This window comes from Rutilus rutilus, assembly GCF_951802725.1.
Source record: "Rutilus rutilus genome assembly, chromosome: 15".
NCBI classification, from domain to species: Eukaryota; Metazoa; Chordata; class Actinopteri; order Cypriniformes; family Leuciscidae; genus Rutilus; species Rutilus rutilus.
Window position 1 is genome coordinate 4,742,636 of NC_140220.1, and position 14,816 is coordinate 4,757,451.

The window sequence follows — 14,816 nt, forward strand, 5'->3', positions numbered from 1 at the left end:
AGCTCATAAATATGAATTAGTATATATTTGTTAATGTTAATCATGCGTCATTGTGTCCCCTCGGCGTGTTTCTGACTCTACCAGCAGAGGGCGCTGTGTAGTCCAGTCATTTTAAGCCAAAATGCCAAAATGGGGGTCAACCTTGAACAAATTGCAAACTTTAAAAAGTTTGTTTGAAAGATTGTTTAGGTGGTTTCTATGGAAATGTTCAGAGACATCAGAGTACATGTTGGACATGGATTCCATTTTAAATATTCATCAAGAACAAAATAAGAAAAATCAAGGTAAATATTGCTTGATCAGTTAATATATTTATTCTACGTCATTTCCAAACATGTTGTACCTTCAAGGGTGTTTTTAAAAAGTTAAAAATTTTAAGTTAAATAAGAGTATTTTACATACATGAAATGCTAAGTATTAATTATGACCGCCAGCGAAAGCGGTCATATAGGGATTGTCAAAGGTTTTTTTTTTTTTTTTTTTTTTTGTCAATCTACTGAATTTTCCGTCAACGATACCAGGGACACCGAAACACCGGGGAACATGAAATTTTGTGGGCATGTAGCCCCACTAGACTTTTACAAAAAAAATTCATTTGGTCCCCGGGGGCCACTCCCCCCCCGCGCTGGGCCCCCCCAAACCCCAAAAATGCAGTTTTTCCTAAATAACTACCTGAACCGTGGCACCGAGGATGAAGAAATTTTTATGGTATGTTGCTCTTAAGGGCCCACATCAATCTAGCCCATAATCACTCATTAGTCATTTGCGCCCCTCCCATAAAAAATGAAAATGCAATATTATTCTGCTTTAATCGCCCCTATCTTCAGTGGAGATGTTCAGAACTGCACCATATTTCATGTGTATGATTAACTTGACATCCTCTGGGGGTATGCTAAGTTTCGTAGAATTTCATCGATGGGGGGGGGTATAAAATAAATTCATTTATGTGCACATTTAGTGACTGTACACTCATCGGCCTGTAGATGGTGCTGTTGAGCGAAGGGTTGCTGGTTTAGGATGATACTGTCACACACACACACACATGCAGGAATACAAACAAACGCAAGCATGCACACACACTGACATCCACACGCACAGACACACACCCATACACACACATACAAATCCACATGCACAGACACACACACACACACACACACACAAACACACATGCGCACACACAAACACACACACATACACACACACACAGACAGACATGCACATACTACTACTTTTTTTAGGTATATACATAAACACGCAATACAGCCAAATTGCTCCACGTCATTTATTTTTGTGGAAAGCCAGTGCAGGCCTGAGCGGCGGTCATATTTTGTACCGCCATGCGGTACATCTAGTTCAAAGCTAATCAGTGAAGCTATCTTCCATTTTTTCACAAAAAACTACAGAAATGTAATTTCCACTACAGTCATTTCCACCACACTGCCCTCTGTGGTGGAAATGACAGCATGTGGTGGAAACATGCTGTACCTTCAAGGGTGTTTTTAAAAAGTAAAAAAATTTAAGTTAATTAAGAGTATTTTGCATGCATGTAATGCTGAGTATTAATTCAAAGCTGACCGGTGAAGCTATCTTCCATTTTTTCACAAAAAACTACAGAAATGTCATTTCCACCACACTGCCCTCTGTGGTGGAAATGACAGCATGTGGTGGAAATGACACAATTGATATGGATTGCAAGAGTAGACTGACTTTGTGAATTGAGTTTACTGAGTGTGATGAGTTTAAGAGTTTTTCAAATAAATATTTCTCTAAAGATTACTGTTTCTCTACATTCACGTTAATTCATTGTCATTTCGACCACCACCCTGTCATTTCCATCACCACACACATTTTTTAAAAACATTTAAAAAGTTCTCATCACACATTAAAAATGTATCCACAATTTACGAGATCATGCTCTACTTAATATAAAAATTCAAGTTATTTATTTTCTAATAAGCTCTTGCCCATACCAAAATTACATTTCAGAGTGTGACAAGTGCACAGTTCACCATTTGGTCCTTTAGGGCAGTTAATTTATCTCATTGACAAATGTATAATTATTGTACATTGTGGAAAAACTGATAAAACTAGTTACAAAAATGATCTTAGACAATTCTTGAGTGGCATAAGTTATTCTGTTTTTAAATAACAGCTGTATATTGAGATGTGGTGGAAATGACATTTGTTCATTGCAGGTCGGAAAAAAATTAAAATATTAACAATTTATCTTGTAATCTAAGTTTGTCCTCTTACAGACCTTAAAACTAGACAAATTATTTAAACTTATGAGACTGTGTTACGTGACTTTTGAACAAGTTTTTTTTATTCAACTTCACAAGCCTAAAAGTGCCCCTAGTTGAAGAAACGCCCATTTGTGCAAATTAGCACATACGTAATTGGATCATGCACCATTTGTCCATGTTAACAAACAATTAAAAAAAACTTGTAATACATTTTCTGTTTGTCTTGATGTAAGTAATCAACTCAATAATTTTCATGGTGATATCTAAAGGTTAACATTTTTACCCTATTCACGTAAGAAAAAGAATGAATAGGCTATATTTGGGTCTTTTTCGAAACTTTCCCCTAATGGGATTCTTCGGGGACTCATGACATATTGAGGAAACAAAATCAGTTGAGTTTGCTTCTGTTGCAATTTGTTCAACCTTTTTTCATAAAATGACTGGACTAGTGGTGAGTTCCGCGCTCTTTCCCCTCGGCGTGTTTCTGACTCTACCAGCAGAGGGCGCTGTGGTGAGTTCAGCGCTCTTTCCCCTCGGCGTGTTTCTGACTCTACCAGCAGAGGGCGCTGTGGTGAGTTCAGCGCTCTTTCCCCTCGGCGTGTTTAGTCTTTTCAATGATTCTTTTCCTGTTGATTCCGGACATTGTGCTGCGGCTCTCAAACACACTGAACTCCCCGACACTCGTCTCCTTTAATTTCATCATATCATTATTTCATCTGTTCATCAGCTCTGAAGATCACTGAATAATGGCTTTCCAGTATCCAAACGCCTATAGAGACGAATCAGTGGTGAGTGCCTGAATAATAGAGAGAAAGAGTAACTTACATGAATGAATAAGATGGAAGGATGAATGAATGAGAACAAATGGAGAAAAGATGGAATGAATGGATCGATAAATAAATAACTGATAGATTGACAAATATATGACTGAAAGAATAAATCAATGCACGAGAGACTGTATATATTAATGGAATAATAAAGTTTGATGTTAATAATTGCTTTAATGAATAATAGATGGATGAAGGAAAGATTAGATATAGTTCTAATATATATGTATTTATATATAAAGAGTGGATAAAATACATAAATGCATAAAGGAATGATGATGGATGGGTGAATAAATGAATGAATGAATTTATACTAGAATAAAAAATACAAGAAAGAATGGCTGGGATTATAAATTCATCACCCATGAAAGACTGAGCGAATTAATGAAAATAGAAGGATGAATGAGTAAATTTACTTATGAGAGACTGATAAAACATAAAGAAAGAAAGAAAGAATGAATGGAGGTCCTGGTCATTTACTTGAGAAATTACCTTGTGTCATTCTGACATTATTTTTCCTTAGAAAATGTGTCTGTATGCACAGTTCATAATCACTAAGACATGTTTATGTTCTTGAAAGAAATTGATAATTGACAAGCATTATTAATTTTGCCAAACAGAAACAGGTTTCCACCTGTAGTGATGTGATCATGTTGCCATGGTGACCTCACTGCTCATGTGACGCGTGTGTGTGTGTGCGTTATCAGGTGGACGACTATCATGGCTGTAAAGTTCCTGACCCGTACAGCTGGCTGGAGGATCCCGACAGTGAGAAAACACAGGTGATCTCACACACACACACACACACACACAACACCTCTCCACTCTCCTCGTGAACATCTGACCCAGTGTATCTGAGACACGACTCTTTCCGTATCTGCCAGGCCTTCGTGAACGCTCAGAATCAGCTGACCCTGCCGTTCCTGGAGCAGTGTGAGGTCAGAGACGTCTTTAAGGATCGCATGACTGAACTCTATGACTACCCCAAATACAGCTGTCCCTTCAAACGCGGGAACAGGTGAGGCCGAGAACAACCAGCGGAAAGAGTCTTTACACTAATAATGCGCACAAAATGTAAATCAATGCATTCCAACAGAATAAACCTTAAAATACACATTGTTTTCGGAAGTGTCAGATGCTCTTATTTTGTATTTTCAAGCATGCAGACTACCGGTTAAAAGTTTGGAAATAATTACGAATTTTTTTATGCTCTTGAAAGACGTCTCTTTTGCTCACCAAGGCTGCAATATAATTAACTGTTTGCTATTTTAATATATTTTAAAATGTAATTTTTTCCCGTGATCAGAGCTGAATTTTCAGCATCATTACTCCAGTCTTCAGTGTCACATGATCATTCTAATATGCTGATTTGCTGATGCAATTAATAATAGTACTTATTATTATCAGTGTGGAATTTCATTTTTCTTTTTTGCTGCTTAATATTTTTGTGGAAACTCTGATTTTCAGGATTTTTTAATGAATAAAAAAAAATCTTAATGAACAGCATTTATTTGAAATGGAAATATTAGAATGATTTCTGAAGGATCATGTGACACTGAAGACTGGAGTAATGATGCTGAAAATTCAGCTTTGATCACAGGAATAAATTACATCTTAATTGTATGGTTGTATTGTTTTTAATGTATTTTTGATCAAATAAATCAGAAGAGACATATTTCAAAAACATGAACAAATCTTACCTTGTTTTTGGAAGCACTAAGGAACATTTTCCCCCTCTCCTGTAGGTATTTTCACTTTTACAACACGGGTCTGCAGAACCAGAGTGTTATGTACGTGCAGGAGAACCTTGAGGCAGAACCCAGCGTGTTCCTGGACCCAAACACCTTCTCCGAGGACGGGACGGTTGCTTTACGAGGTGCTGGATGAATCTGTGTTAGTTGCATGAAGCGTGTGAGGTGTGTTTCTGCAGTGTATGGGTGTCAGCTAAAGCCTGCAGCTCATTGGCAGGTTATGCGTTCTCTGAGGATGGCGAGTACCTGGCGTACGGGACCAGCGCCAGCGGCTCGGACTGGGTGGAGATCCGGTTCCTCCGTGTGGACGGCGCCGTGCTTCTGGAGGATCAGCTGGAGAGGGTCAAGTTCACCTGCATGTCCTGGACTCACGATGGAAAGGGACTGTTCTACAACTCTTACCCCGAGCAGGACGGCAAGAGTGACGGTAAACACACACAAACACACGTGATACACAGATTCACACATGCAGGTGTGAGATACATGTTATTTAAGTAATATTATATACTATATATTAAGATTTTGCATTAGCATTTATTTTTAGTTTGTTTTAGTATTTTTTTTCTTTTTTCTTTGTTTAATATTTCTATTTAACTTAAAGTTATTTTAATTAGGGCTGTCGATTTAACCCGTTAATTTAATAAATTAGTTATGGAAAACAATAACGTTGAAAATTATTAACGCATTTAACGCATCTGCCCCAGACCTACCTAGGACATCATACGTTTCATAAAGTTGATGGTGACGTTCATGAAGCTGGGTAACAATGACTAAGCCTATAAAATGCAGTTAGAATGACCCTAAAAGTATGAGTTTTTGTCTCATATTTATATCATATGACATAATTAAGCAATATCACACGAGTGCTGTTTTTGTCCCGAATAGCACGAGTGCAAATGTGATACTCAATTTATACAACAGTTCAATCAATAAGAAGTTAATATTCTGCTATATTTTAGACACAATATTGTCTGTTTTTGTTACCTATAAGGACACAGCAGAAGGACTGTGTCCGAGCAACACATCAGTGTTTCTGAATGAGTTTGCGTTTTGAACGAATCGGGGGAACCAATGATTCAATGGCATATTCATATAGAGAGCCATCGAATGAATGAATGACTCAATGCCTTACTCATTTAGACATTTACCGCCACCACCTACTGGCAGTTTTAGTTTCATTTAGAGTGTTATTTCACACAAATAAAAAAAAATCATATTTCCATATTAATAAAAAAACCATTAAAGGTATAGGTCACCCAAAAAGGAAAATTGTCATCATTTACTCGCCATCATGGCAGTTGAAGCCTAAAAAGTTTGTGTAATAAATTCTATGTAGAATAAAATTATAATATTTCTTTCTAAAGCTACTTTTTGTAATGTTTTATGTGATGCTTTTCTCATTTAACACAATAATGACTTTAAATGATCTTTTTGGGGGTAATTTCTCAGCCAAATTTTATGTGCGATTAATTGTATCGCTTGACAGCCCTAATTTTTATTTCAATTACCAAAAACTATTTTCAGTAGTTTAGTTATAGTGAACAATAAAAACACTGGTAGGAGATCTTAATCAAACTCTGTCTGTCTGTCTCTCAGGCACTGAGACGTCCACTAACCTGCACCAGAAGTTGTACTATCACGTGTTGGGAACCCCTCAGTCTCAGGACGTCCTGTGTGCCGAATTTCCCGATCAGCCGAAATGGATGGGCGGTGCTGAGGTAACAAACACACACAGACGGTACTTCATTTCTGATCATGTTAGAGGTATATAATGTATGTGTGTGTGTTTTCAGGTGTCCGATGACGGCCGTTACGTGCTGTTGTCCATCAGAGAGGGCTGTGACCCCGTCAATAGACTGTGGTACTGTGACCTGAACGACGTCCCGCAGGGAATCACTGGTACAGACGCACAGGAACATTATTATTCAGACAAACATACTTATTTTCTGCTGCCAGTGTGTCATTTCTCTCTTATTGATGGTAGGTTTGTTGCCATGGGTGAAGCTGATCGATAACTTTGATGCGGAGTATGAATACGTCACAAATGAAGGAACCGTTTTCACGTTTAAAACCAACCTGGACGCTCCTCAGTATCGACTCATCAACATCGACTTCGCCCAACCGTCCGCCAGCCAATGGAAAGAGCTCATTCCCCAACATGACAAAGACGTCATCGGTGAGCTGAGATGCTGTTTTTAGAGATGAAAGATTGACTTTATTAATAAATGCCACAGGACTTACTGTGCCTAATTAATCTGCATGTATTATAACAAAAAAGTCATGATCTTCATAATCTATTAATTCAAATGTATTTACTTTCTCCCACTTTTAACAGTTCAATCAAATAAATGGATAAAAATGTCTGTCGTAATATATACGTATTATATAAATACTATAAATAATATAACTAATTAATCGCACTTAACATTAAAGTTTTTAATATATTTTAATATATCCAAATTAAAATAGAAGCAACATAAAGTATATTTTAATATTCAGTTTATAAATATATATACTTATAATATATAGTATTATTTTATATATGTATAAAGTATGTATAAAAGTCTATTATATATGTATATATTATATTTATTAATTTTTTATTATTTTAATTTTAAAATGTTACTTTATCAGTGGTTTGTTATGATGACAATTAAAACATAATTTCTCTTTGTCTCTCTCTCTCAGTGTTTGCTACCTGCACGTACTCCAGTTTCCTGTTTGTGTGTTTCCTCCATGACGTGAAGAACGTGTTGAAGATGTTCCATCTGTCCTCGGGTGAGGAGATCCGCACGTTTCCGCTGGACGTCGGCTCGATCGTGGGCTTCACTGGGAGGAAGAAAGACTCTGAGATCTTTTACAGCTTCACCTCGTTTTTGTCTCCAGGTCCGTCCAGATTCAGGAGCCTCTGACCTTAGTAACTCATTAATAACAGTCAGGTTATGTTGTAACAGGTGTGTCTGGAATGACATGTGCTGTGCTTTCCTGCAGCGATCATCTATCACTGTGATCTGACTAAAGAGCCGTTGAAGCCACACGTCTTCAGAGAGGTCACAGTGAAGGGCATCAGTCCTGCTGACTACCAGACCACTCAGGTACAGCAACACACTTGCTCATCTATCTATCTATCTATCTATCTATCTATCTATCTATCTATCTATCTATCTATCTATCTATCTATCTATCTATCTATCTATCTATCTATCTATCTATCTATCTATCTATCTATCCATCTATCTATCCATCTATCTCTGTCTATCTATCTATCTATCTATCTATCTATCTCTGTCTGTCTATCTATCTATCTATCTATCTATCTATCTATCTATCTATCTATCTATCTATCTATCTATCTCTGTCTGTCTGTCTGTCTGTCTGTCTGTCTGTCTGTCTGTCTGTCTGTCTGTCTATCGGTCTCTTCATCTATCTGTCTGTCTGTCTGTCTATCTATCTATCTATCTATCTATCTATCTATCTATCTCTGTCTGTCTGTCTGTCTGTCTGTCTGTCTGTCTGTCTGTCTATCTATCTATCTATCTATCTATCTATCTATCTATCTATCTATCTCTGTCTGTCTGTCTGTCTGTCTGTCTGTCTGTCTATCTATCTATCTATCTATCTATCTCTGTCTATCTATCTATCTATCTATCTATCTATCTGTCTGTCTGTCTGTCTGTCTGTCTGTCTCTGTCTGTCTATCGGTCTCTTCATCCTATCTATCTGTCTGTCTATATCTATCTATCTATCTATCTATCTATATATCTATCTATCTTTGTTTCTTTGTCTGTTTCTCTCTCTGTGTCTGTCTCTCTGTGTGTGTGTGTGTTTCTCTCTCTGTCTGTCTGTCTGTCTGTGTGTGTGTGTGTGTGTGTCTGTCTGTCTCTCTCTCTCTCTCTCTCTGTCTGTCTCTCCGTGTCTGTTTCTCTCTCTGTGTCTGTCTGACAGTCTGTCTGTCTGACTGTGTGTGTCTGTCTGTCTGTCTGTCTGTCTGTCTGTCTGTCTGTGGTATTATCACCTTCACTTTATGTCTGTGTGTTTCTTACAGGTGTTTTATCCCAGTAAAGACGGCACCCAAATCCCAATGTTTATTGTCCATAAGAAAGGAATCGAGCTGGATGGTTCCCATCCCGCCTTCTTATACGGATACGGAGGTTTCAATATTTCCATCACACCCAGCTACAGGTACAATCCACACCAAAACACACAAAACACACTCCACACATGCATCTCCCTCCTGTTCCTGTAAACGCCTGTCCCATTTGCTTTTCAGTGTTTCTCGGCTGATATTTGTCAGGCATCTGGGAGGAGTTTTAGCAGTGGCCAACATCAGAGGAGGTGGAGAATATGGAGAGACGTGGCATAAAGGCATGTGACTGTAATTCTGGACTTAATCAGGAATTGATCTGTGCACATGTTCTTGAATAGCATACTAGAAAATCGCATACTATGCAATATATGCATATATATCCTGCTTACAATAAAAAAAAATATATAGTACGCTACCATTGAAAAGTTTGGGGTCAGTACGATTTTTTTTATTTTGAAAGAAATGTTTACTTTTATTCGGCGAGAATGCATTCAATTCATCAAACGTGGCTTTCTATTGGTAAATTAATCCTGAAAAATATGTTTGCACAAAAATATGAACATTTTTCAACATTGATGATAATCAGAAATGTTTATTGAGCAGCAAATCATCATATTAGAATGATTTCTGAAGGATCATGTGACTCTGAAGACTGGAGTAATGATGCTGGAATACAGGAATAAATTACATTGTAGAATACATTCAAATAGTTGTTTAAAATTGCTGTTTTACTGAAATTTTTATCAAATAAATGCAGCCTTGTGTGCAGAAGAGAATAATCGACTCCGAACTTTTTAACGCTAGTGTACATAGTACTGCAGAAACCGTATGTGTAGTGTGCATTTGGAACATAACTCAGTCCGGTGATCTTTAACATTAAAAGTGTCTCTTACTTTCCTCTGTTCCTGTGCAGCGGGGATGTTGGCCAATAAGCAGAACTGTTTCACTGACTTTCAGTGTGCAGCCGAGTATCTAATAAAGGAGGGTTACACTTCCTCCAGCAAAATCACCATCAACGGAGGCTCCAACGGGGGGCTGCTCGTGGGTACGACACACACACACACACACACACACACGTTTGTATTCTCCTGGTACTGATTCCTGACTCCTGTCTCCTGCAGCGGCGTGTGTGAATCAGAGGCCCGATCTGTTCGGCTGTGCTGTGGCTCAGGTCGGCGTCATGGACATGTTAAAGTTTCATAAGTTCACCATCGGGCACGCTTGGACCTCTGATTTCGGCTGCTCTGAACTCAAAGAGCAGTTTGATTGGTTAATCAAGTGAGTTTACTTTCACTCAGTCCAGTGATGCACAGATTTTTGCACAGATCATCTCAGACATAAATGCGTGTCAATTAAAGCAGCTCGGCACTCTGTGATTTTACACCATTAACTGTGGTAAAATGTTTGTCATGCACAATGTCAAATGGATAGTTGATTTTATAGTATGGTGGCAACAGCAGTATGATTAAAATATGTAATGTATTTATTAATATACCTTATTAAATTAAAATTACCTTTATATATTATTATAGTTTTATAAATTATCTTATTATAATATAACGCGTTGGTGTTGTTAACTAAATAAAATAAAAAAATCATAATTAAAATAGCTCAAATAAAATATAAATAGATGAAAAACGAAAATGTTTCCTTGGTAACTAACTGAAATAATTAAAGTACTAAAATGACTAAAACTCAAAAAAACCAAAGCTAAAGTAGTAGAGCTACATGAAATCAGTTTTATTCTTAAATGACAACGATTTTGCTATGTCTATTAAAACTTTGACAAGTACGATCACAGCGAACAGGTATAAAACAGCGTCTTTTCAACCATAAAGTATCATAATTTCTGTGCTACAGTAATTAAAATGATCACAGAAGTACTGGGAAAAAATGTTTATAGTTTGAATATAAGCACTGGTGTCTACAGAAGCGATCAAAATAGAGTAAATCTCCTTTTGAAAGCAACTAATTATTGTATCAATTACACCAGTAGGTGGCGACAAGTGACTGTTAAAAATGTATTTTTCATTGAATCATTCATTCAATAAATTCGTTCAAAAACGCTGATTCGTCCAGTAATGAAACAATTGAAGTCTTTATGAGCGAGTCATTGAATCATTCATTCAACCCCATTGAAAAAAAATCAAATGAACTAAATATTTGTTATTTTATTTGTTATTTTGTTTAGTTGTCGATACAGAATTGTGGGAGAATCGTGATTGTCAATTTATCTAGAATCGAGCATCTCTACTAAATAGAAATATATATATTAAACTAATAATACAAGCACATAAAATTGCTAAAACCTAAAGTAAAATGCTAAAATGAAAAAGGTATTTAAAAATAGTAATAAATGCTGTAATATAATATAAATAAAATGACTAAAACTAAAATAATACCATTGATTTGCTCATCCAGTTCGATTATAACCCACAATTTGTTTTATGTGTAATTTGTGTAATGTCAGCACACCGACTGAATATGTTGCCTTCAAATGTTTCTTATTTTCAATATAGTGAATTTTTTTTTATTTTAATGTAGCCTTTTATTTAGTTGTGCATGCGTTTTATTGTGTATCACTGACATGACTGCAAAAACACTCTCTGTTATGAATTTAAAGAGCTGTAAACGTTCTGATCCTGCAGGTATTCTCCCCTCCACAATATCCGTGTTCCAGTCGGGGACGGGGTTCAGTACCCCGCTGTCCTGCTGTTGACGGGCGACCACGATGACCGCGTGGTGCCGCTACACTCATTAAAGTACATCGCCACCCTGCAGAATGAGATCGGTCACTGTCCCGGCCAGTCAAACCCTCTCTTTATCTACGTGGACACTAAGTCAGGCCACGGTGCAGGAAAACCCACCAGTAAAGTGATTCAGGAGGTGGCGGACATGTACGCCTTCATCGCTCGCTGCCTGAACCTCAGCTGGCACGAATGAAACGTTACGAGGCTCTAAACCTCCTCTAAGCTCTAGTCCTGCAGGTTTTTTCTTCTTACAGTTTGATTTCATCCTCGCCTGTTTTGCGCTCGTTCACTGAAATATTCACTTTTCTTGCCCACTCCTCCACGGTTTCATTATTCGATGTGTTACTTTCTAGTAGAAACGCTAAAATCATTTCAAACGACTTGAATGCTATAACCTGAGCTACATTCATGACTGATTTCATATCGATTTACTATGTCACGGCTGTGTACGGGATACACTGGGCTCTCGTTCTTAGGAAATATTATAATTACTGAGGTCACGGGGTGAAGTGTCATAACCTCTCAAGCACTTTACTTGAAACTGTATTTATTTGATGACGGAAAGGCATGATGAGTTTATGGATCACACAATGTACGGCAACCCATCAAGAAGTCATTTTGCGAGTGAATCTCATGAAAACATGTTCAGATCACATTTTACCTCCAACACTAAAAGAAACAAATGGAAATTACACATGAAAATGAAGCCTGTTTTTTTAGGATTTTTATTCTGTTACACTATTTTTAATGCCGGTTAAGCACATTTAAACTGGTGGTCGAGTGTTATGAGTTTATTTTTCATTACTGTAATCTGTCTGGACATGTTTCCCATTCACATTTTTTGGTCACCATTTCAAATCAGCATTAATATGTATATAAATACTTTGTAATGTAATGTTTTTTTGCATTACTGTAATAAGTTTTTGCATACAGAATTGAGAATTGGGGAGGATGTCATGAAAATGTCACACATTATTTCTTTTTATTGGAGTTGAAATATAACCTGAGCGTGTTTCATAACATGAGATTCACCTTTACAGTGTTTGTGAGAATGTGTTCATTTGTGTGAATGAGCTATAGAAAGAAATCTGTTTCTACCTCCACATTTATGCAGATTGTTTTAACTTTAAAGGGAAAAGCAAACAACATGGTACAATAAAACACATTTGAACATGAACTGTGTGTGTGTTCAGTAAGATCAGAACGTATCAGTTTTAACTCAGTTTACTATTCGATTATTTCACTGGGCCGGGCAGAATTAGCATTTTAAATGCATTTTTAAAGACTATAGAGAAATTATTAATCTCGTGTATGTGGATTCTAATAAATACACTACAAATCAGATAGTTTTACTCACAGGATCAGTGTGAATTGAATTTCTGCAGTGTCTCGCTGTCTTCCTCTGCTGGCTGATGGCAGGATTACATTCCCACATCCCATTAAAAAATAAAAAACTAGATCAGATTGGGGATTACTTTGTTGGGACTGGGTAGGGTTGTTTATGGTGGGTGGGGTGGAATAAAATGTAAAAATGCAGTTTGCAACAATACAAATTATATGATAAAAAAATTAAATAAAAAATATCATATGATATATCATATCACTATATGGCTATTTTAGGGTTATTATAATGATGTGTAATGATTTTGTTATTGACTTTTCACGAGCTTGTCTATTACACACACACACACACACACACATATATATACATTATATATAAACACATTATATACAGTCAGGTCCATAAATATTGGGACATCGACACAATTCTAATCTTTTTGGCTCTATACACCACCACAATGGATTTGAAATGAAACGAACAAGATGTGCTTTAACTGCAGACTTTCAGCTTTAATTTGAGGGTATTTACATCCAAATCAGGTGAACGGTGTAGGAATTACAACAGTTTGTATATGTGCCTCCCACTTTTTAAGGGACCAAAAGTAATGGGACAAATTAACAATCATAAATCAAACTTTCACTTTTTAATACTTGGTTGCAAATCCTTTGCAGTCAATTACAGCCTGAAGTCTGGAACGCATAGACATCACCAGACGCTGGGTTTCATCCCTGGTGATGCTCTGCCAGGCCTCTACTGCAACTGTCTTCAGTTCCTGCTTGTTCTTGGGGCATTTTCCCTTCAGTTTTGTCTTCAGCAAGTGAAATGCATGCTCAATCGGATTCAGGTCAGGTGATTGACTTGGCCATTGCATAACATTCCACTTCTTTCCCTTAAAAAACTCTTCGGTTGCTTTCGCAGTATGCTTCGGGTCATTGTCCATTTGCAATGTGAAGCGCCGTCCAATGAGTTCTGAAGCATTTGGCTGAATATGAACACATAATATTGCCCGAAACACTTCAGAATTCATCCTGCTGCTTTTGTCAGCAGTCACATCATCAATAAATACAAGAGAACCAGTTCCATTGGCAGCCATTCATGCCCACGCCATGACACTACCACTACCATGCTTCACTGATGAGGTGGTATGCTTTGGATCATGAGCAGTTCCTTTCCTTCTCCATACTCTTCTCTTCCCATCACTCTGGTACAAGTGGATCTTTGTCTCATCTGTCCATAGGATGTTGTTCCAGAACTGTGAAGGCTTTTTTAGATGTTGTTTGGCAAACTCTAATCTGGCCTTCCTGTTTTTGAGGCTCACCAATGGTTTTCATCTTGTGGTGAACCCTCTGTATTCACTCTGGTGAAGTCTTCTCTTGATTGTTGACTTTGACACACATACACCTACCTTCTGGAGAGTGTTCTTGATCTGGCCAAATGTTGTGAAGAAAAGCATGTTGTGACCAAATGCTTCAGAACTCATTGGACGGCGCTTCACATTGCAGATGGACAATGACCCGAAGCATACTGCGAAAGCAACCGAAGAGTTTTTTAAGGGAAAGAAGTGGAATGTTATGCAATGGCCAAGTCAATCACCTGACCTGAATCCGATTGAGCATCCATTTCACTTGCTGAAGACAAAACTGAAGGGAAAATGCCCCAAGAACAAGCAGGAACTGAAGACAGTTGCAGTAGAGGCCTGGCAGAGCATCACCAGGGATGAAACCCAGTGTCTGGTGATGTCTATGCGTTCCAGACTTCAGGCTGTAATTGACTGCAAAGGATTTGCAACCAAGTATTAAAAAGTGAAAGTTTG

At 37.5% G+C, this 14,816-nt stretch overlaps 1 protein-coding gene across 1 annotated transcript; it reads left to right on the plus strand.

The window, feature by feature from the left end:
• The first annotated feature begins 2,318 nt into the window (after nucleotides 1-2,318).
• Nucleotides 2,319-12,838, plus strand: prep (prolyl endopeptidase). Its single transcript, XM_084432217.1, has 15 exons — nucleotides 2,319-3,034; nucleotides 3,781-3,855; nucleotides 3,958-4,091; nucleotides 4,819-4,949; nucleotides 5,042-5,251; nucleotides 6,421-6,542; nucleotides 6,618-6,723; nucleotides 6,809-7,000; nucleotides 7,513-7,710; nucleotides 7,816-7,919; nucleotides 8,870-9,006; nucleotides 9,095-9,189; nucleotides 9,825-9,956; nucleotides 10,033-10,189; nucleotides 11,560-12,838. Exons 1-15 carry the CDS (start codon nucleotides 2,993-2,995, stop codon nucleotides 11,852-11,854), a joined length of 2,130 nt encoding a protein of 709 aa, XP_084288343.1. The 5' UTR covers nucleotides 2,319-2,992; the 3' UTR covers nucleotides 11,855-12,838.
• The last annotated feature ends 1,978 nt before the right edge of the window (nucleotides 12,839-14,816 follow it).